This window comes from Pristis pectinata, chromosome 4 (assembly GCF_009764475.1).
Source record: "Pristis pectinata isolate sPriPec2 chromosome 4, sPriPec2.1.pri, whole genome shotgun sequence".
NCBI lineage: Eukaryota > Metazoa > Chordata > Chondrichthyes > Rhinopristiformes > Pristidae > Pristis > Pristis pectinata.
Genome location: NC_067408.1, coordinates 16,026,702 through 16,050,041, shown reverse-complemented (window position 1 = coordinate 16,050,041; position 23,340 = coordinate 16,026,702). Strand labels below are relative to the sequence as shown.

The following is a 23,340-nucleotide window of genomic DNA, read 5'->3' as shown; positions in this document are numbered from 1 at the left end:
CCAAATGCCTCCTGATTAGTAGGGAGCATCTCCAAGGCTCTCTCCCTCCCTCCCCAGCTCCCAGAAGGCTGCCAAACAAACAGCCTGGACTACAGCCAGAAAGGCAAGGGATCCCAAAGATAAGAAGTCCAGCCATTAATTTCAGCAGGTCCTCTTTGTTACCAGGCTTGCTGGCTTCATAAGAGGTTTAAACACCCAAACACCCAAATATTAGAGACTTTAACCCCACCAACACAATTTGTGTTTTGTTGGATTAGCTCTGATACTCATGCATCCAATGTAATGCATCTTTATCTAAGTCTTCTTTCAGCATTTTAATTTTAAATTCAGAGAGAGCAGCTGATTCACCTAACCTGGAGAGGTTGGTCTGGATTATCAACTAAGGAAGAGCCCGTTTTAATAGGTAATATATCATGTAAGGAGTTGGCCTCTTGAAGGCTTAAAAAGAGATTTCCTTCGAGTTGTCCCCATTCATTCCCCTGCTGTGACATTACTAAAGGTGTGGGATGTATTAGTCATGAGAGCAAATTGGATTTTCACCACTTTTACATGTCTGGCCCATGTGTAACATGAATGATGAAGGAATGAGCAAATTAATAATTAGTTTTAGTGTAACAGACTTTGAATTACTGAGCTTCCTTCTGTAATGAATGAGGGCCAGAGCCAATTAACGTAGACTACAAAAAAGCACGATTGCTTTTGTATTGCCAGTAACATGGCCACTCTGAAATGGTTGTGTACCAGAGAAAGGGAAATCTGTTCAAAAACAAATGTGTTTGTATTATTTTCAAGCTGAGGGTTAACTTTACTGACCTTAAAAATGCTTTATTATCTAACTGTTAATCATAAATTCCATCTGCACTAAGAGCCACAGTTAAGAGATTTATTAATTACCTGCTAATAGGCACAGTGTAATTACTGGGTAGGCTCTCGGTTTTGCTTATTTGCACAGACATCCCTCTAATCCATCCATCTGGAGGCTTCCCATACAAGTGAAATATTTCATCCTTCCGTGCTTCCAGTTCTTCTGATCTTCTGATTGAGAATGAGAATAAAATAATGTCTCAAATGGGAGCTCAATGAGACACGTCTTTTGGAACATACAAAACAGAACCACAACTCTCTCCTCACCCCCATCCCGAGTGACTATCCTACTTCTAGCATTGACCATTGGAGGTATCTGTTGTTGCCTACATTGGAAATAAAGGATTCTAGATTCCCTCTGAGATTGACAGAGGATGGAAGACTTGTAGGGTTTGATGATGGCAGACTCAAAGAGTCTCATCTCTAACTTAGCTCCTTTCCTTAAAAGGACAAACAGGAGAACTACTTGGCATCATTCCAGATCTTAACCCTGCTCTAGGCACCATTTTGTTTCTTAAAATTAACCACATGCCAATTTATTCCCAGTGTCCAGATCTTTGGGAGGTGGGATGCTCTGGTGGCAAATACCATCTTGTTCACCCCTCTGCTGTGAAATTTCACAGCCTGGTATTCGAGGTGAATTCAGTCCTGCTGCAAAAACATATCATAAGCAGGCTTTGACCTGAGCTCCTGCGGGGAGTGAGGTAGAAGAAGAAATGGTATTCAATAGCTATCAGACATCAGAGGTATCAGTGATGAGTCTATCACCTTACTTGTTAATTGCTAAAGTCTTGTGAACCTTACAAGTTTAATGTATGATGTAAACCAAGTGGAACATGTCATTGTTGTTACAGTATGGACAGATCAGAGGTTCAATAATCTTGCCTTGGCTGGGAAATATTATACACAGACATGTCTTTGGTACTTACGTGGGTACCTGTGGCTTTAAATATACCATTTCAGAGTGATACTGGGAACTGGTATCACTGGTACCTGGGGCAGCCACACCAATTTCAAAAGGGCCATGCTGCGTCTGAAAGAAGATAGAAAACACAAGTTACAAATATTCACACCTGAATATGTCAGGGACGGAGGGAGAAACCAGGCTTCAGCAGATACTGAACTACAAATGAATTAGAATAGGTTGAATTGAGAAGAAGAAGAATTCAAGATGAAGAATTCTTTATTTGTCATTGTACTGTTGCAACAACAACACAACGAGATTACGATGGCACTCCCTTGCCTAATAAAAACCAAAACAGTAAATTAATAAGAGCAATTATAACTATAAAATAAAACAAACATACTTACACAAATATAAAGTATAAAAAAAGGCAGTGTGCAAATGAACCATGATAATAATAATAATAATGATAATCAGCAGCATATCAATAGCAATATATTAAATAACACCATGATGAGTCCAGCCAGTAAAGGGGGGAAGACATAATGTGTATGTATGTATGTTTCAGTGGAATAGCCCTCTCCAAACCCCATCTACAAACTTTAGCAGTCTCTCTGCACCTTCAGAATATATTTTTGTTCTAATTACAGTTCAGCTCTGCCTCCCTGACATCCCCCATTTCTGTCAGGCTCTCCTTTCATGTAGCTCACTGTTCATTTACTCATTTCTTGCCTTGTTTGTGAAACACATGGAGATTTTTATCTTTATGCACAATCTGATCTATAAATGCAGGATGTATCAGATATTGTTGTTTTCCCTGCATTCTGCTGTGCATCTCACACATACTCTGTGCCTCAGAGCATAGAGTTGTACATTGTCCAACCTATAAATATGGCCTTTAACTATGCAACTCATGAATGGAGGAAAGCATTAACATAGCTAAGCTGGTATGGATTCTGACTGAGATAGTTAGGAGCCTTGGACATGCAATTTAGTATTGAGGGCATGTAAAATAGAAGCAGGAGTTGACCACGTGGTCCTTCAAACCCGCCCCATCATTCAATAAGTTCATGGATGACCCTACATTTGAAGTGTTGTGACATTGCTGAAATGTCTTTGGATGTCGAGTGGATTGATATCCGGATACAGTTTCTCTGGCAGTTTTGGATGAAGTGCTGGGACTTCTCCTTGTGTCCTGATCAACAATCCCCCTTCAGCTGACACCACCCAATGGAGACTAACAGTTCTGATGAAAGATGACCAGTCTGAGATGTTATCTCTCGTTTCTTTCTCCACAGATGTTGCCTAACCTGATGACTACTTCCAGCAGTTTCTGTTTACATTTTGGATTTCAGGCACCTGCAGTTCTTCTGCTTTTTCAAGAGTAACTAATTACTTATCTTATTTCTGCTTGTGCAGACTTGTTGGGTAAAAAGTGACTACCCTTGTTTGCCAAAACAAGTCTGTGCATTTCAGAGAAACTCGTTGTGTGAAGTGCTTCGAGATATTTTTGACAAGCAAGATAATACACTTAGCCAATGTAATCCTTCAAAAAAAAAACAATTTTTTGATAATGTTCATGATTTCTAATGGTTCAAGGAACAGGTTTCCTTGCTTTAACAAGGGGAGAAAATCTGATATTATCCATTTATTTTAATCCTTTAACAGTAACACAATCTGAATGATGAGTGATGCAGATCATGGCTGCATACATCAGAGCCAAAAGCATCCAGAGGATTTAGAATTTGTTGGACATGTTTCTACAAGCGGGTGAAAAGTCTGCTATGCAGTCCTTATGCATTTTTAGATATTTCTGGTCCATTGCCCACACATCCTTGAAGAGGGGACATTGTCTTTAATCTAAGAATCAGTCTGAAGGTTTCAAGTGTTGTTTGAAGGCATTCGAGTATTCCACAGCCCAAGGCTGGATGTAAACAAGAATTGCGTGTGAGTCAGGGTGGGCACAAACAGAAACAGATGAAAGGAGATTGGGCTGGCTGATTTTATATTGAGAACTCGCCAGCAGCATGACTTTCTGCTGTAATAAAGCAGGGGATTACAATCTCAGAGCCATCTAGAGTCTAATTAAAACACAAGAGGAATTTGATACGATCAGAAATTATACAGCACCTGCCTTCAGTTTGTTAAATTGCCAAAAGGTTTTTAAAATGGAAACACACAGTTTGAATTTTCCTATTAACTTTGCAAAATCTTTTACCTGATGTTGGGATTGACTCGGGGTGCCTGCGACATTGGGGTTCGACATGCTGCCGAAAGCAACAAGAAGCTTACCAGTGAAAATTGGAATCCGTCACAGTCAATTGTCCAGATTCCAAATGGCTGCAGCAAAGTGAAATGGTTGGTGGTTGGGGAGGAGAGGTACAAATGGGAAGTGGGAGCAAGCAGGAATGGTGAAGTAGTGGTGACTGGAGGTGATGGGGCAGGGGCGACGGCAATCTAGAGGTGGTGATCGGGAGGTTGGTGGCAATATTTGAGGGCAAAGATAGGGAGGACCAAGGCAACAGTAACAGGGGAGTACTTTTTCAGCGATGGATGCCAAACTTCATTCTTTAAAGTGGGGTTGAGAGAGACCTCTCCTTTCTTGCAGCCATGCATTGTTGGATGTGGTCTGGTAGGTGGTCTCTCAAGGACCTCCCTTGGACCACATATAGGCTTTGTTTTCCTAAGCTGCTGCATGGTGTCAGCTGTCTTGGGGCAAAACAATCTTGCAGCGGGAACCTCAAATGAAATTTAGACTCTTTGTAAAGGCCTATTGTGTGGCTGAGTCAGAGTACAAGAAGGAGATAGAGACCATAGTAACATGGTGTCATGACAACAACCTTTCCCTCAATGTCAGCAAAACAAAAGAGCTGGTTATTGACTTCAGGAAGGGAGGCAGTATACATGCTCCTATCTACATCAACAGTGCTGAGGTCGAGAGGGTTGAGAGCTTCAAGTTCCTGGGAGTGAACATCACCAATAGCCTGTCCTGGTCCAACTACATAGATTCCATAGCCAAGAAAGCTCACCAGTGCCTCTATTTCCTCAGGAGGCTAAGGAAATTTGGCATGTCCCCTTTGACACTCACCAATTTTTAGCGATGCACCATAGAAAGCGTCCTATCTGGATGCATCGCGGCTTGGTACGGCAACTGCTCTGCCCGTGACTGCAAGAAACTGCAGAGAGTTGTGGACACAGCCCAGCACATCACAGAAACCAGCTTCCCCTCCATGGACTTGGTACAGCAGGCAGCATAATCAAAGACCCCACCCACCCCAGACATTTTCTCTTGTCCCCCTCTTCCATTGGGCAGAAGATACAAAAGCCTGAAAGTACATACCACCAGGCTTCTATCCTGCTGTTATAAGACTATTGAACGGTTCCCTGGCACCTTATTGTCTACCTGCACTGCACTTTCTCTGTAGCTGTTACACTTTCTGTTATTGTTGTATTATTGTTCTGTTATGCATTCTGTTATTGTTTTACCCTGTACTCCTTCAATGCACTGTGTAATGAATTGATCTGTATGAACGGTATGCAAGACAAGTTTTTCATTGTACCTTGGTACATGTGACAATAATAAACCAATTCCAATTCCAATTCTAGACATTTTAAGTGGAATGGTTTTACATATTTCTATTAATGCTAAAAAGCTAGTATATAATACAATTTCTCAACCATGCAGTTATAGGCTATATTGAACACTCTCCTATTGCTCCAGTTTAGATCTAGGTGCAAACAAACCATGTCCAGCAAATCTGTCTTTTGCCATTGTTAAGTTAGTCCAATGACTTCAGACTAATTTTCTCTCATCTGCCTTTTGCAAATGTCCCAATCATGTCATTACAGAACCCCTCAAAACTCAGTGGTCAGTCGTGGGACACAGTCGGAGGTCAGATTCACCTGTAGATTCAAAATGCCTGTGTTGCAGTGCAGAAGCTTGGAATGTGCTGGCAAGAGAAATGCAGTTAGTTGGCGGTTCTGTAAAGACTTGCTTGCTAGTCATCAGTGTGATCCAGCTCAATATGTTCAAAGCAAGGAAGGTTAATGTAGCACAGATAAATGAAAAATCAAATCCATGGCTGCTGTTCCTTGTGTGATTACTTTCCAGTTTTGGTTTCTGCTGTTGAGACTGATTAGGTCATCTTGACCCAACCTCAAGGCTGTCACAGCAGTTATTACAAGATATTATTTACAGAAGGGTATTGCATGTGTGACAAGTGAAGTCTTGTACTTTAAAATGTGACCATGGATTAATATTCGTACATGCACTGAGAAGTGAAATAAATGTTTAATGGAGCATTTTATTCTGGTTCTTTCTTTATAAACAGCAAGTAAAAATTTATTCAGAGAGCACAAGGTCTTGTATCATTCAGAACATTGAAGGGAAGCTGAATTCTATTGCAGTAGTTGTCTAGAAAAGGAATGATATGTATTAATCCAATGTTCATTTATTTTTTTAAACCTCTTGGACTTAGGTATGAAAATAAGGGCCGATTCTTATTACCAGAAGGAAAATGCAGTGTCCAACTGGACTGCTTCCCCTGCTGATGGGAGGTATGAACTGCATGCGAACTCTTCTTTCCCATTTCACCAGGCAGTAATGGGCTACTGTGGCTCACCAATTCTGGAAAGCTGCTGAGCTGTTCATTGATTGGAGCTAGGAGTTTGGATCTGGTGGTGTAGTTTGTACCCAGAGATTGCAATCAGAGTTCTATACATGTAATGGGATACAGATTTTGATTAATTTTACTAGATTCTGGTTCAATTCAGATGGAGGCCTAGAGCACACATTGAAAAGACCCAGGGCATGGAGAAGGTGACTAGATTCAGTGCAGGAAAGGGGAATTGTGTGCAGAAGATCTAGTTTAAATCAGCCCTACGTATTTCAGATAGATGGAGCAGTGCATTCAGTTAATGCTCCAGGGATGGAGGTGATGTTCTCCAAATCCTTTATATGAAAATGAGTAGGAATTTGGCCTCTGTTCTATGTACTATACATAGAAAGTAACATATGCCTGTGGAATTCTATTTCTGAAATACAGTTACTTAAGAATGTAAGAAAAAACAGCAGGTATGGGCCATACAACCCTGCCATGGAGTCAGACGGATAGAAGCCCTTTGGCCCAGCTCGTCCATGCTGACCAAGTTGTCTACTTGAGTTAGTCCCACTTCTCCAGGTTTGGCTCATATCCCTCTAAATCCTTCCTATCCACGTACCTGTTTAAATGTTACTTAAATGTTGTAATTGTACCCGCCTCTACTTCCTTTGGCAACTCGTTCCATATACATACCACCCTCTGTATGAAAAAATTGCTCCTCAGATCCCTTTTAAATCTTTCTCCTTTCACAAATCTATGCCCTCCAGTTTGAGACCCCTCTACCCTGGAAAGAAGACTGTGACACTCAAATTATCTATGCTCCTCATGATTTTATAAACCATTCAATAAGTTCTCAGCAATCTGTTCTTAACTTCAACTTCATTTCCCAGCCTCCGCTGTGGTCTAAACACCTCAGATATTCGGCTTCTGCATCTCTCTGGGTGAGAGAAGTCCAAAGATTTTGACCCTCTGAGGGAAGAAGCTCCTCTTCATCTCTATTTTAAATAAGTGACCCTTTCAGCTGAAATTATGTCCCCTAGTTCCAGATTCCCCAATGAGAAGAAACATTCTCTAATCATCTACTCTATTAAGTCCTCTTACCATCTTACATATTTCAATAAGATCACCTCTCATTTCTTCTGAACTCCAAGGACTGATAGCCCATTTGCTTAAACTTTTCTCATAAACCTACCTCGGGTTGGAAAGCTGAAAAACTGCAGACGCAGGGAATCTGAAATAAAAACAGAAAAATCTGGAAATACTCACTAAGTCAAGCAGCATCTGTTTCTCTCTCCATGTCACTCTTTTCCTGCTCTCACTAAATATAGGCAGCAGATGAATTTCTGGAAACAACAATTATCAAGGAGTATGGGGAGGGAGAAGCATATTGAGATAGATAATGATCATTTGAATGGCAGAGTAGGCTCGAGGGACTAAATGGCCTACTTCTGCTTTTATGTTTCCTTGGTTCCCTGCAATACTGGAATGAATTTAGAATGCAATAGTGCCACAGCAAATTTGCTGTTGGCTCGCAGTTTTACTGATCTGTGTACAATTCTGACCTCTGCTGATGTCTGTGTGGAGTTTGGAGGTTCTCCCTGTAAGGTTTGGGTCTCCCCAAGGTGCTCTGGTTTCTTCCCACATCCCAGATATGCTGGTTTGTAGGTTAATTGGCAACTGTAAACTACTCCTAGTGTAGGGTAAGTGGAAGGAGAATCAGAGAGAAATAATGTGTATCTGAGAAAGGAGATTACGAAGTAATGAGATTGATGGGATTGCTCTGAGACCTGGCATACACTCAATGGGCCAAATGGCTGCCTTCTCTGTTGTAAGGAAATAAAAAGAAAATTAGTTTAATCTAAACTTAGGTGGCAATCATTAGCACTATGCTTGCTGTCCAGTTGTGGCTGTGCCTCAGAGTTCAGTTGCAATGACTTCAATGAAATGGCATTTTGGAATTAGAGTACAATGTGCAGCTGCTGTCATGTCGTGCATTTAGTGCATGGGAACGAGAACAGACTTCCACCGCTAGATTTCCACTGGTTTTCTGCCATTTTCCTCATTAATCATTTTGTCATTTAATTTTGTTCTGGGACTGTCTTCATTCTCCTCCACTTTTGATGTTTTTTCATTTCATAATCAAATTTTTCTTTGCGCGCCATCCAACATTTTCAAAACATTTTCATGGGCTATTAAGCTCTTTAACTGCTTTGCTGTGAACTTAGTTAGCAAACCAGAATCAGCCTATTCTGCTCCCAGCCTTCATTCCACTAAAGAGATCCATTGATTTCCAGGAAACATGAGCACGAGCCTTTTCTCATTGTCAGTAATGTTGAGGCTGCCTCTGGGCTACTAGTATAATATCTTAACCACTGCATCACCACCATTCTTGTATACATCTGTGTGAGTTCATGTGTGATTGTGTGTGTGTGTGAGTGTGAGTGTGACTGAGATGGATTCAACTCTGCATCCACATATCCATCTTTCCATCTCATTTCTATTCCTATTGTTACTTTTCTTCGTCTTATCTTATATCTTTCTATATTTATCTCCTTTTCTATTTCTATCTTTATATTTCTTTGTCTATCTCTCTATTAATATCTATTGTTTGTAATATATATATAAACGACTTGGATGAGAATGTAAGTGGTCTGATTAGTAAGTCTGTAGATGGCATAAAAACTGGTGAAGTCGTAAATGGTGAAGATGGTTGTCTGAGGATATAGAACAGCTGGAATGTTGGGCAGTGTGGTGGCAGATGGAATTTAATCCAGACCAGTATGAGGAAGTGCAGTTTGGGAAGTCAGATCCTGGTAGGACATATAAAGTAAATGGTATGGACCTTAGGAGTGTTGATGCACAGAGGGATATTGGGGAGCAAGTTTGTAGCTCGCTGTAGGTGGTGACAGAGGTGGATGGGGTAGTGAAGAAGGCATTTAGTATGCTTGCCTTCATAAGTCAGGGCATAGAATGGAGAAGTTGGGATGCTATGTTGCAACTTTACAAAAAATTGGTTTGACCATGCTTGGAGTTCTGGTCATCACACTATGGGAAGGATGTGATTGGACTGGAGAGAGTGCAGAAGAGATTCACTAGGATGTTCCCTGGAATGGAAGGCTGTAGTTATAAGGAGAGATTGGATAGGCCTCACTTATTCTCACTGAAACAGGCTGAGGGGTGATCTTGTAGAGGTTTATAAAGTTATGAGGGACATAGATAGGACAGATAATCAGAGTCTTTTCCCCCCAAAGCAGGGGATTCTAGAACTAAAGGGCACAGGTTTAAGGTGAGAGGGGAGAAAATGAAAGGAGATCTGAGGGGTAGGTTTTTCACACAGAGTGCGGTGGTTATCTGGAAAGGACTGCCAGAGGAGGAGATAAAAGCAGGTACAATTACACCAATGAAAAGGCATTTGTACAGGTACTTAGATAGGAAAGTCATTGAGGAGTGTGGGCCTAATGCAGGCATATTTGATTAGTGTTGGTAGCCATCGTGGTCTGCATGGATGAGTTGGCCCATGATGTCCTGTTTCTATGCTATATGTTTCTATGATTCTATGATCTTTATCTTGGATACAAAATTTCATTGATTAGGACTGGCACAACCACTATCTCAATATCGACTCAATATAAAACAATTGAAACTGACTAAAATAGAGTGGTTTGAGTTTGGAAAGCTTTTGTGATGCAGGTGGACATCTGGGTGTGAAGGTAGAAACTGAAAATAGCATCTGTACACTGTGTTCTCACAGTGTCTCCTCCATGTGTTGACAGACCACCTGGATCCTACAATATCTCACATCACCTCATGTTGATTGTGATGGACGTCTCTCTCTCAGACTTCCTGGGCTTGGACACAGGAGATGATGAGAGAAACCGTAGGATTAGGGCACTCTGTCAACCCATGGAGGAGGTGCTGCCAATCACCAGCAGTGGTCACACTCACTGTACCAGCCAGAGTGCAGTCTTGACTCCTGAATCTTAGCACCGCACTGCTTGCCCAGGCCCAGCTTTCACACTGAGAAGTGGGTGATTCATTGCTGCAAGAGCATTAGGCTGCTGGCAGGGATTCGTGTCAGGTTTGCAGCAGAGTTGCCAAGGGTCCCAAGCAGCACAGTAACATGTCTTTATATAACTTGCAATAATAAGCCCTTTTAGCATGGTTGGATTGGCACTCTTTTTCCTGGGACCACCTCCTGAGTGCTAAAGTGAGGTATCACATCCAAACATACTAATATACACAGGCATATCAAGACAAAAATTGATGGAAACACTCAGCAGGTCAGGCAGCATCTGTGAAGAGAGAAACAAAGTTAACATTTCAAACATCTGCAATTTTTTTCAGTTTGCAAACAGAAGCTGATATGGACTGCATAATGTATACCATTGACCCTGTGCATTGATGAAAACTTTAGCAAAGATTTACTAATTGTGATTGCCAGCTTCAGCGATTTAAATGAAAGGACATTCCCGTTTCTTCAGAACTCACAGCATCTTGGCTCCTCATTTTCCCTCAAACTCCCTTTGCAGCAGCTCATATTTCCAGTCAACATCTTTCATTGCTATAAAATATACAAACCTAGAAAGCATATAAGGTTTCTAGAGGTGGTCATTGTAGGCTCTGCTGAGAAGTTGAGGAGAATTTTAATACTCAAGGACTGGGTTAGAAGCAAGGAGGAAGCAAAAATTTTAAGCCTCTGATGCCACAATCCTACCCAATTGCTAACCAACTGAAAGCTTGTAAGCACATTTCAAGACTCAAGGACAACTTCTATCTCACTGTTATAAGACTCTTGAATTAACCTCTTGTATGTTAAAGATGAACTCTTGACCTCACAATCTACCTTATGATGGCCCTTGCACCTTATTGTCTACCTGCACTGCACTTTCTCCATAACAGTAACTATAACACTATATTCTGCATCATGTTATTGCTTTTCCCTTGTACTACCTCGATGTATTTATGTTTTGAGATGATCTGTATGGACGGCATGCAAAACTAAGTTTTTCACTGTAACATGGAACTTGTGACAAGAATAAACCAATTCCAATCTGGTTTTAACAGAAGCCTAATGGGGACAAGTGGGTGTGTGAAACAAATTTTGCAGAATGATCAATTTGTTTTTGATAACCAATTAGTCAGTAATAGGTTTAATTAACTTCTATTTTCCTACATCCGTCTTTGTGTTCTTCGCTACAGGATTGCCTTCCACCACCCCCCAACCCCCCTCCACTCCCCCCGACCTCAGCTCCTTTTCTGACAGTTCATCCTGGGTTTCCCATTGTAAATTTTTTCCTACTTTTTAGTTAGAGGAAGAAGAGGTGCATTTGGAGTGCTAGGTTGATGAAGCAGCACAAGAAGGAGAAAGTCACCATCCACCTGCAATAAACAACAGAGGTGGCCAGATCTTCCAGCAGCAATGATGGTGGGAGCCACACATCAGAAAGGCATCCAAGGCTGAGCTCTGACACATACTACAACCTGACCAACAGCTCACCTCAACCACCAGCACACAATGCCAGTAGCTATCCAGATCACAGCAGTCCTTGTGACAACTTTTATTCTATGGAAAATGAAAATCATAAAAAAACTACAGATGCTGGAAATCTGAAATAAAAAAACAGAAAATGCTGGAAAAACTCAGCAGGTCAGGTAGCATCTGTGGAAAAAGAAACAGTTAATGTTTTGATTCTGATAAAGGGTCGCAGAGCCGAAGCGTTGACTGTTTCTCCTTCCACGGGCTTGACCTGTTGAATGTTTCCAGCATTTTCTGCTCTCATTTTATTTTATTGAATTATTTCATCAGGATTCCAGCGTAAGGCTAGTCAACTAGTTATGCACAGACACATTCAATTCCATTTGATGCAAGATTTTTGTTGGGTTAAACATTATGCTATACAACGAAAGAGATGTTTAGAGAGGAAAGGTGAGATATAAAATGTCACTCAGTACCTCAGCACTTCAGGTAAGCTGGCAACGAATCACATGACTTGTAATTCAGCTACATATGGTTGTTTTTCCCCAGTATCATGTACCTGAAAATCAATTATATTTTTCCCACAGTGAAACAGAATAGTGACCATTTCATGTCACCTGCACCACTCCAGAAATTTGACCAGATACTAGGACTTCATGGTAAACTGGAGGTCATTGTTAACAATACCCTTGGCACCGGCCTTAATGTGCATGAATGAATAAACTTCTTGATCATTGCAGTTGCCACTCAACCCTGTGAAATTACAAGTTGAACTTGAATATGAAGCAATATAATGGAATTTATCAGACCCAACTTACATGAGGTATCAGTTTTTGACAAGCTTAGGAGGATAGATATAGGTTTCATATTCAACCCACATGAAATAAAGACCTGATCTGTAATAAGTTTCTAAAAGAACACAAAATAGGTTAAGCTTTGCTCTGTGTGGCTGCAGTCATGGTAGTGTAGCGGTTAGCATAACGCTTTACAGAGCCAGCAACCTGGGTTCAATTCCAGCCACTGTCTGTAAGGAGTTTGTACGTTCTCCCCGTGTCTGCGTGGGTTCCCTCCAGGTGCTCCGGTTTCCTCCCAAAGACATACGGGTTAGGAAGTTATGGGCATGCTACGTTGGCACTGGAAGCATGGTGACACTTGCGGGCTGCCCCCAGAACATTCTAGGCAAAAAGATGCATTTCACTGTGTGTTTTGATGTACATGTGACTAATAAAGATATCTTACCTTAAATATGCCATCTTTATTTTGGCCACAAGAACAATAAGTTAAAACAGAAGAGGTACCTGGGCGATGGGACTGCATGGAGTCCTTCTTTCTGCAATCTGTGCCACGACTGCTGGGTTACTCGAGCTAATCAGTACAGGTGAACTAATCTGCAGCGGCTGGTGGGATGGTGACATGTGGGAGATTCTGTTGAGCATATTTATGGCACTTGTGTGGCAACGATTCTCTTTAGGACCCGTCCTCCCAGTCTCAGTGTGTCTGATGGTTGTGTTGGAATTGGCAGCTGATGGACTGCTTTGGCATTTGACACTTTTCACATCTGGTTTTCTTGTTGCCAGTAACTGTTTTGCTGTTGAGTTCATCTGCAGAAGAGAACATAAAGAAACTCATTGAATCATGGCCCACATACTTACAGTACGATCAGTAAAATGTAAGTGGCAATAGGGTTACATTTTTTCAATACATTTACATTTTTAATGTTAATATTTTATTTTTAAAAGACATATTTTCACTGCTTTTAGATTTTTTTGGATACTTTATCAGAATTTAGCGTCTTAAACCTGTTTGATCTTTAAAAAGATTATGACTGGGATGTGATCCAATTCACCTTTCCTTCATATTGAATTGCACATTTGGTTAATTTTTTCAATCACAGTTGTAAAATTAACAGCCAACCTAGCATTAATTGCCATTCATGGAAATTAATTCCCTTGTATGTAAAACATTTCCTAACTGCAGGGGTATGCGAAATGCAAGGCAAACAAGGCTTGAACAATATTCATCTAAAAAACTGTACATCTGAATTTAAGGACACATGCTCACACATTTTCGCTTTGTAACATGAAGGACTTGCTTGCTTGCCTTTCCAAAAACTGAATCAGAATCAGCATCAGGTTTATTATCACTGACATACGTTGTGAAATCTGTTGTTTTGCGGCAGCAGTACAGTGCAAGACATAAAAATTACTGTAAGTTACAAAAAAAATAAATAGTGCAAAAGAAGAATAACAAGGTAGTGTTCATGGTTATGATGGCAGAGGGGAAGAAGCTGCTCTTGAAACATTGAGTGTGGATCTTCAGGCTCCTGTACCACCTTCTGAATGGTAGTAATGCGAAGAGGGCATGTCCTGGATGGTGAAGGTCTTTAATGATGGATGCCGCCTTCTTGAGGCATTGCCTCGTAAAGACGTCCTTGATGGCAAGGAGGGTTGTGCCCATGATGGAGCTGGCTGGATCTACAACCCTCTGCAGCCTCTTTTGATGCTGCGCATTGCAGCCTCCATACCAGGCTGTGACGCAACCAGTCACAATGCTCTCCACTGTACATCTGTAGGAATTTGGAACAGTCTTTGGTGACGTACCAAATCTTAAACTCCTGATGAAGTAGAGCTGCTGGCGTGTCTTCTTCATGGTTGCATCAATGTGTTGGGCCCAAGATAGACCCTCTGAAATTTTAACACCCAGGAACTTGAAGCTGCTCACCCTTTCCACCGCTCACCCCTCAATGAGGACTGGTGTATGTTCTCCCGACTTCCCCTTACTGAAGTCTACAATCAATTCCTTGGTCTTACTGACATTGAGTGCCTGGTTGTTTTTGTGACACCACTCAACCAGCTGATCTATGTCACTCCTGTATGCCTCCTCATTTGCCATCTGAGATTATGCCAACAACAGTGGTGTCATCGGCGAATTAATAGATGGCCTTTGAGCTGTGTCTAGCCACACAGTCATGAGTGTAGAGAGAGTTAGAGCAGGGGGCTAAGCATATATCCCTGAGGTGTTCCTGTGTTGATTGTCAGCGAGGAGGAGATGTTACTACTGTTCTGCACTGACTGTGGTCTCCTGATAAGGAAATCAAGGATCCAGTTGTAGAGGGAGGTACAGAGGCCCAGGCTTTGAAGCTTGTTGATTAATTGATGGTGTTGAACACTGAGCTGTAATCGATAAAGAGTAGCCTAACGTATGTATTGCTGTTGTCTGGGTGCTCCAATGCCGAGTGGAGAGCCAATGAGATTGCATCTGCTGTAGGCCTGTTGTGGCGGTAGGCAAATTGCAGCAGGTCCAGGTCCTTTCTCAGGCAGGAGTTAAGTCTAGCCATGACCAACCTCTCAAAGCACTTCATCACAGTAGATGTGAGTGCTACCAGGTGATAGTCATTGAGGCAGCTCCCTCTGTTCTTCTTGGGCACCAGTATGATTGATGCCCTTTTGAAGCAGGTTTAACGTCCTGCTCACACCCTTGTCTAGTGGCAGTCCTGAGCCTGAGCATGTTGATTCCAATATTTGGATTGTGCCCTCTTGTATTTAAATCCTCAACCAACAAAAATAGTTTCTTTCTATCCAGCTGATCAGTTCTCCTTGATATTAGTCACCATTAATCTTCTAAACTTCAGGGAAAATAGCAGTAACTTGTACTTTTTCTTCTTCATTTAACCCTTGGAGTTCAGGTATTATTCCATGGCCAATGCATCTGATCCAAGTTTTGTTGTTTATTTTGGCTCACAGTAGCAGTGGCTATGAGGTAACTAGGGGTTTATATAACTTTAGCGCAACTTCACCCCATTAAATTCCACATCTCTAGATATAAAGGCAGTATTCCATTAACTTGTTGATTATACTAGGATCTGTCTATGGCCTTTAATGATTTATGTATACACACACACACACACACACACACACACACACACACACACACACACACACACACACACACACACACACACACACACACACACACACACACACACACACACACACACACACCAAGTTCCTTTGGTGTTGCATTGCTTTTAGTTTTGAAAGTGATGACCTCATGTTTACAACATTGAAACACATCCTTGCCACGATTTTACCCATTCATTTAATCTGTTAATATATTTTTATTATATTGTTCCATCTTTGCTGTTTACAATGCTGTCTATCCTTCATCAACAGTAAACCTGAATATTGTAGCTTTCTACCCTAAATGGCTAATAGTGAGTAGTTGTGGGCTCTACATTAATTCCATGGCTCACTTGTGGTCACATTTTGCCAATTTGAGCAACCACGGATTATTCCTACTCTCATTCCCCTGCTACTCAGCCAAGTTTCTAACTTATAGGTCAATAAGTTTCCTTCAATTCCATAAGCTTCAACTTCAGATAACAATCTTTCATAGGAACATAATGAAATTTGTTCTCAAACTTTACAGTCTTCAACCAACTTAGTTATCTCTTTGTAAAATTCAGTTTGGTTCCGTAAGTAAGACCTATCCATTACAATTCCACAGTGAGTCTTATTGATGCACTGAAAATGTTCAAGGTGTTTGGTCACTCTGTCCTTAATGAGCACCTCTAGTTATTTTCTGACAATAAATTTTGGGTTAACTGATCCACTTGTTTCCAGGTGCCTGATGCTCATCTTTCTTAAATACCAAAATAATTGACTTGCACAATTTTCTGAAAAATTGATTCTTGAATAAATAACTTTGGAAGATTGTAGTTAGGGCATCTTCAGTGTTCTTACATTTTCCTTTAAAAGCCCAAGTAGAAACCTTCTGGTTCCGAGGATTTTTATTAATCTTTAATGCCAAAGTTTTCTTCATTACTATTACTTTGTTTATGTTAATTTTATGGAGTCCACATCCCTGGTTCAGCACTAGTGTCTTTTGATTGTATAGCTCTGCAAAAAATCCTGATGCAAAATAACTATTGGAGCAGACTCGATGGGCCAAATGGCCTGCTTCTGCTCCCTTGTCTTGTGAACTATTGTTCAAGTACCTCAACCATTTCTTTAATTGCATTGACCTATGACCATTATCAGTTTTAAAAGGGCCCAGAGCGCTTTTCTTCCTAAATAATTGTGAGCAGAATTTGTGTTGATTTTGCTGAAGCTCACAACATACTACTTTCCATAGAGTCTTTTGGCAGCTCCTAAATTTGGCAATGAAACTAAGAAATGGGACCACCAAGAGACCATTTGCAATAAATTGGAAAGACTCTTCCTATCACTGACCCAAATTTCTGTTAGAAGACACCTAGTCTTTGCTCCTGGCTGTCATGGAGTGAAAATATCTCATTTCACTTGTTTAACATTCTTCTCTCTACAATTTTAGTAGAGCAGTTGCTTTTATAAATGAGTTAACACTTGTGCCAAAATAGGGAAGTCAGGAATTTGATTTGTACATCCGTCTCTGTCAGATTTTTCTTGACTACAAGGAGAATCAATGCCATTCTGCTCTGCAGGAGATACTGTGGAGCTCCTTTGAGCTGTCTCACCACCCACCACCTTGTTCTGAATCAAAAGCAATTTTTACTGAATATGGTTGATTCCAGTTAGAATTCAAATGCCAGACCTGATTAATTTATGCATCGTAACCTTGAAGGCTTTAGCCAGAATGCACCTAAACCATTATTCCCCTTTACTATCACAGTTGAAGATTGTCTTAAATAGGCATGGAAGATAGGATGCTCTACGAAAGAAAATTATCCAAATAAAAATAATGTCTTTAGCCATGAAATGTGTATCTCTCAACAGGGCTCCAAACTGCATCTCTAATTGCTGACTAAAGTTGATGCTCCAGCTTCTAACCTGCAGTGTCCTGTGTCTCCATGATGACTAAAGGTTGTGATTGGCACAACATAGGTCAGATAACTTTCATAAGATTCAAGTGGATTTAGAAATGGATGCCCGGAGAGGTTGTAACTTCATTTTGATTGTGAGTGTGGGTTAGATTTGTAAGATCTAACTAATAACTACCCCAGCGCTCTCTGTACTACCTCAATGCACTGTGTAATGAAATTGATCTGTACGAACAGATTGCAAGACAAGTTTTTCACTGTACCTCGGTACAAGAGACAATAATAAACCAAAACCAATACCAATACCAAAGTTGTTTCAGCTAAATTAAAATGTGCCCTTAAATTTGTTCTGAGATGATCAGAACACTTAACTTGATGCAGAATAAGAGACTGAGCTAAACAAGTGTCCTAAAAATGAATTTATGTTCTTTGGGAAACAAAAACATCGAGAAGGGCCACAAACAACTTTCATTGTGACCTTTAAATGTCACAATGTGATAATGAACCCCAATATAATTTAACCAACTGCTTCCTATATTTTTCTTTAAAACCAATTTTCATGAAGTTGGTTCTATTTAAATGGAATTCACATTCCTGACATAATCACTGCATATATATAAAGGATTCATAAAAGTTACCAATGATTAATGGAATTTCCAGTAACACTTACCTCAACAAATGAAATTGGGAATATTCCTACTTTTTCTCCTAGCTTGCCCTCTGCCCAATTTTCATCAACTCTCCGGATCACTTTTAAAATATCATTCTGAAAGACATGTTTGAAACTCCGTTAAACTTATAGTTGAAAAGTGCCCTATTGGTTCTCTTAGTGTGGATATATCATTTACGGTGTCCTTGGCAGGAAGTACAAATGCATATGATGACTCATTCATCTGGTTCTGAGGAGATGGGAAAGAAGCTTTGCTCCTGGGAGCTGAATTCCATGCTATGTATTTTTAATAGATTGTCATAAAAGCACATCTGGTTTAAGAAAATCCACAGTCCTTAACCAGTCTGATCTGATTAATTTGTGCATCATAACATTGAAGGATTTAGCTAGAACACATACAAACCATTATTCCCCTTTACTATCCCATGTGAGTCCAGAGCAAAGTTGTTGATTCTTAAATACAAACCATTGAATTCAAGGGCAAGTAGAGATGGACAATAAAAATTATGTTCATATCCAGTGAATGAATGGAAGAAAAAACATGCAGTCACTTTAGAAAATACCATTGTAATCAGGGTTGTGCACAGGACTTTATATTTCTCAGCTCCTGGAGAAGCATGTGCACTTTCTTAATGTTATGGAATGTACCTGTGTGTGTCCATATTTCTTTGAATGATTTTTGTCCCTTCTTGCTCACTGGAACTTAGGCACACACGTGTGCAAGCAGCTTGGTCTCAGAATCCAAATAAAATGACTTAATAAGATAAAGGAATAGTAGAGACAATGGAAAGAAAATTCAGATAGGATATAAAATGGACTGATGATTTCCCAATGACCATTATATAATACTATCATAGACCAATTTCACCCACATTGTCCCATCTAAAGCTGTTGTGTGAAGAATGTCACCTTTAAAAACTATGCACTATTATGAAGATATTGGATATTGTTGAGTGTTAAGCTCTAAAATATGTAGAATTTAGCTTGAGATGTCTTACCTTGAGGAATGGCAGGAGATCCTTGTTGACTTCCTCTTCTTTCTCTTTGAGAGTGAAGTCATAAAGAGCTTTGCAGAGAGGTGGGGGCTGAGGTAAATGATGGATAACTTGAACAAAATTGAGAGGGAAGATCCCACACACTCCATTAATTTCTCCATAATACCAATTCTCATCCACTTGCCGGCGCAGGAGGATGACATCACCTTTTTTGAAGCTCAGGTCTCCTGGCTTCTGGCCTCCATACGTGTACAAAGCTCTTGCACATGGCACCTACAATGAACAATAATGGAATTTCTCTGTAAGCAGTGTCAAAAGCAGTAACACTTCATTGATAGACTAAACTGCATATATTAATGGAGAGGCCAGTCTCTTCAGGTTCCTGTTTTTATGATCTATCGAAACACCCAGACCCTCAAACTTCCTTGCCTAGGGATAATACCAGCTCCATCACCAAGCGTTCCTCATTGCAATATATTGAACCCAGGCATGAGGCTTGACTGCAAGTACTTGCGTGCACTGTGAAATGCATGTTATAACTTCTGTTCTATAGAGTGTGAAAGATTGTGTAAACTTCTTCTCCAAATAAAAAAAAATTGACTAAGATTAAAAAAAATGTCATTCATCTATCTTTTATGAAGGCAGGAATTGAATCAGTGAATACATAAAAAAATCAAATGAGAAACAAATCTTAACGCATATGCAATGAAGACTGGAATAACAGAACATCTAGAAATAAGTAATACCATTGAGCAGACCCCACATGGATTTATGAAGGAAAATTATGTTTGACTAATCTGCTGGAATTTTTTGTGGATGTTACTGGTGGAACAGATAAGGGGGACCCTTATCTGCTTTATGTCTTGCACTATACTGCTGCCGCAAAACAACAAATTTCACAACTTATGTCAGTGATAATACACCTGATTCTGATTCTGAATATGGTGTATTTGGGGTTTTTAGAAGGCTTTGGATAAGGAAGTTGGTCAACAAGGTTGAAGGACATGGAATTGCGGGTAATATAATTTACATGGATTGAGAAATGGTTATTGGGCAGCAAAGAGTGGGAATAAATGGATAAATCCTAGGTCGGCAGCTTGTGATTGATGAGGTACCGCAGGGATTGGTGCTTGGGCCCCAGCTTTTCACAATCTATATCAACAATTCGGCTGAGAGGTATTTCCAATTTTGCTGACAACATAATTCTAGGTGAGAACATAGAGGACGATGTAGTATGACTTTGGCTCAAACTGAATGAGTGGGAGAATACATGGCAAATGGAATATAATAAGGAAAAATCTGAGGTTATCCACTTGATCCATATAACAAAAAAGCAGAATATTTGTTAACTGGCAAGAGACTGGCCAGTATTGATGTTCAAATGACAAAGATGTGTGTGGATACAATTCACTGAAGGACAACGTGCAGGTGCAGCAAAGAATTAGGAAGGCAAATGGTTTGTTAGCCATTATTATGAAATAATTGGTATACAGGAGTAGGAAAGTTTTATTGCAATTGTATGGGGCCTTGAAGAGATCACACTTGAAACGATGTACCTCCCATGGAGGGATTGCAGCAAAGATCCATTAGACTGGGTCCAGAGATGGTGAGTTTTCTGTACAAGGAGAGACTGAGTAGACTGAGGCTCTATTCTCTAGTGTAGAAGAATGAGAGAAGATCTCACTGAAACATGCAAAATTCCTTAATGATTTGACAGGCTAGATTCAGGGATGGTGTATTCCCCGGCTGAGGAGTATAGGACCCAAAGGTCATAGTTTTAGAATAAGGGGTAGGCTGTTCATGATTAAGGTGAGGAGAAATTTCTTTGTTCACAGATGGTGAACTTTAGGAACTCTTTTACACTGAGGGGTTGTGGAGGTTCAGTCATTATGTTCATTCAAAACACAAACCAATAGAATTCTGGAAAATCAAGGGAAGTGAAGGTGGTGCTGGAAGGTGGGGCTGAGGTAGGGGATTGGTCATAATCTTAATGAATGATGGAGCAAGTTCAAAGAGCCAGATAATTCTTATTTCTGTTGCTCTTATGATCTAATCCCAGATTTACAGGAACTGCAGGTCATTTCAAGCCATTGACCGTTGATTCACTCCCAGTGTTCTGTTTTATGACAAAGTCTAATTTCAAGAACTCTCTGGCCAGCAATCTCCCAGGAACCACACCCACACTACCACAATAATGTTGCTGGAAATTGGTTGGAAGCTGCATTACATGTGGACCTAGGTCTTCGGTCATGGAAAGGGAGCAGTTCCTAAGAAAATCTTGGTTTTAATTTTAAAATCTTTGCAGGGTGATAAATGTTTGGATATTGGCCTTCAACAGGCCTCCTCATAGAGTGTTTGTAGTATTCTGAAACACACTTAGTAATGCCTAAACTGAGCTTTTTCAAATATTAATATTCCAGTGCACACTCAAATAAGTGCTTTCCCTTGGTACGCTGTAATGTAATTAGTTTATCATTCTGTTAATTATGTTGTTTCTGTGCAATGTCACTGAACATTATAGGGTATGCCCTTTAATTACACAGCAAGTATCACTATCCACAGTGAATAAGCAGCAAACACATGCAATCATAGCAAAGAGTATGTTATGAATATAATATGAATATGGACAGTGAGGAAGGCTTTCAAAGCTTGCAGAAGGATCTGGACCAACTGGAAAAATGGCCAGAAAATGGCAGATGGAATTTAATGCAGACAAGTGTGAGGTGTTACATTTTGGAAGGACAAATCAAGGTAGGACATACACAGTAAATGGTAGGACACTAAGGAGTTCAGATACATAATTCCCTGAAAGTGACGTCACAGGTAGACTGGTTTGTAGAGAAAGCTCTTGGCATCCTGGCATTCATAAATCAAAGTATTGAGTATAGGAGTTGGGATGTTATGGTGAGGTTGTGTAAGACATTGGTGAGGCCAAATTTGGAGTATTGTGTGCAGTTCTGGTCACCTAACTATAGGAAGGATATCAGTAAGATTGAAAGAGTACAGAGGAGATTTACTAGAATGTTGCTGGGTCTTCAGGAGTTGAGTTACAGGGAAAGATTGAACAGGTTAGGACTTTATTCCTTGGAGCATAGAAGAATGAGGGAAGATTTGATAAAGGTTTACAAAATTATGAGGGGTATAGACAGAGTAAGTGCGAGTAGGCTCTTTCCACCTAGATTAGGAGAGATAGGTATGAGAGGACATGGCTTTAGGGTGAAAGGGGAAAGTTTAGAGGGAACATTAGGGGGAACTTCTTCACAGTGAGTGGTGGGAGTGTGGAATAAGCTGCCATCTGATGTGGTAAATGCGGGCTCACTCTCAAGTTATAAGAATAAATTGGATAGATACATGGACGGGAGAGGTCTGGAGGGCTATGGACTGGGTGCAGGTCAATGGGGCTAGCAGAATAAAGTTTTGGCACAGACTAGAAGGGCCAAATGGCCTGTTATCTGTGTTGTAGTGTTCTATGGTTCTATGGTTCTAATAAATGTGAATTTCTAGTTTCTGCTTGGTTGCCCAGTCTTTTCAAGCTGAAATCAATTGAACCAGCAAGAAAGATTGTGGAATTTTAAATGCAAATTATGTTCAACAGAAACTAAATTTCCATCATAGTTTAAAAATCACTGTGCTCGAGGCTGGATCTGCAATAAGCTCAGCCATACCCCTGATCAAATCAATCACCATTGCTGATAGTGCTTGTTTGTGGGATTAAAGAGTGTCTAAATACTACAGTGAGTCTTTTAGGCATAAGGATAATAATAATGTTTCAGTGCTGCAATTTGCCTACCGCCACAACAGGTCTACAGCAGATGCAATCTCACTGGCTCTCCACTCTGTTTGGAGCACCTACTCAACAGCAAAACATACGTCAGGCTGCTGTTTATCGATTACAGCTTGGCATTTAACACCATCATCCCCTTAGTATTAATCAACAAGCTTCAAAACCTGGCCTCTGTATCTCCCTCTGCAACTGGATCCTCAACTTCCTTATCGGGAGACCACAGTCAGTGTGGATTGGTATAACACCTCC

At 40.4% G+C, this 23,340-nt stretch overlaps 1 protein-coding gene across 1 annotated transcript in view; it reads right to left on the bottom strand.

Annotated features, from left to right (window-relative positions):
• Positions 1-23,340, bottom strand: part of LOC127569170 (E3 ubiquitin-protein ligase SH3RF1-like) — a 61,682-nt gene that overhangs the window by 12,210 nt on the left and 26,132 nt on the right. The window contains exons 2-7 of the mRNA XM_052013560.1: positions 19,311-19,580; positions 18,313-18,408; positions 13,144-13,446; positions 1,794-1,897; positions 1,156-1,304; positions 895-1,063 (exon numbers count right to left, since the gene is read on the bottom strand). Of these exons, the coding sequence (XP_051869520.1) occupies positions 895-1,063; positions 1,156-1,304; positions 1,794-1,897; positions 13,144-13,446; positions 18,313-18,408; positions 19,311-19,580 (1,091 nt within the window). The remainder of the gene's footprint in view (positions 1-894; positions 1,064-1,155; positions 1,305-1,793; positions 1,898-13,143; positions 13,447-18,312; positions 18,409-19,310; positions 19,581-23,340) is intronic.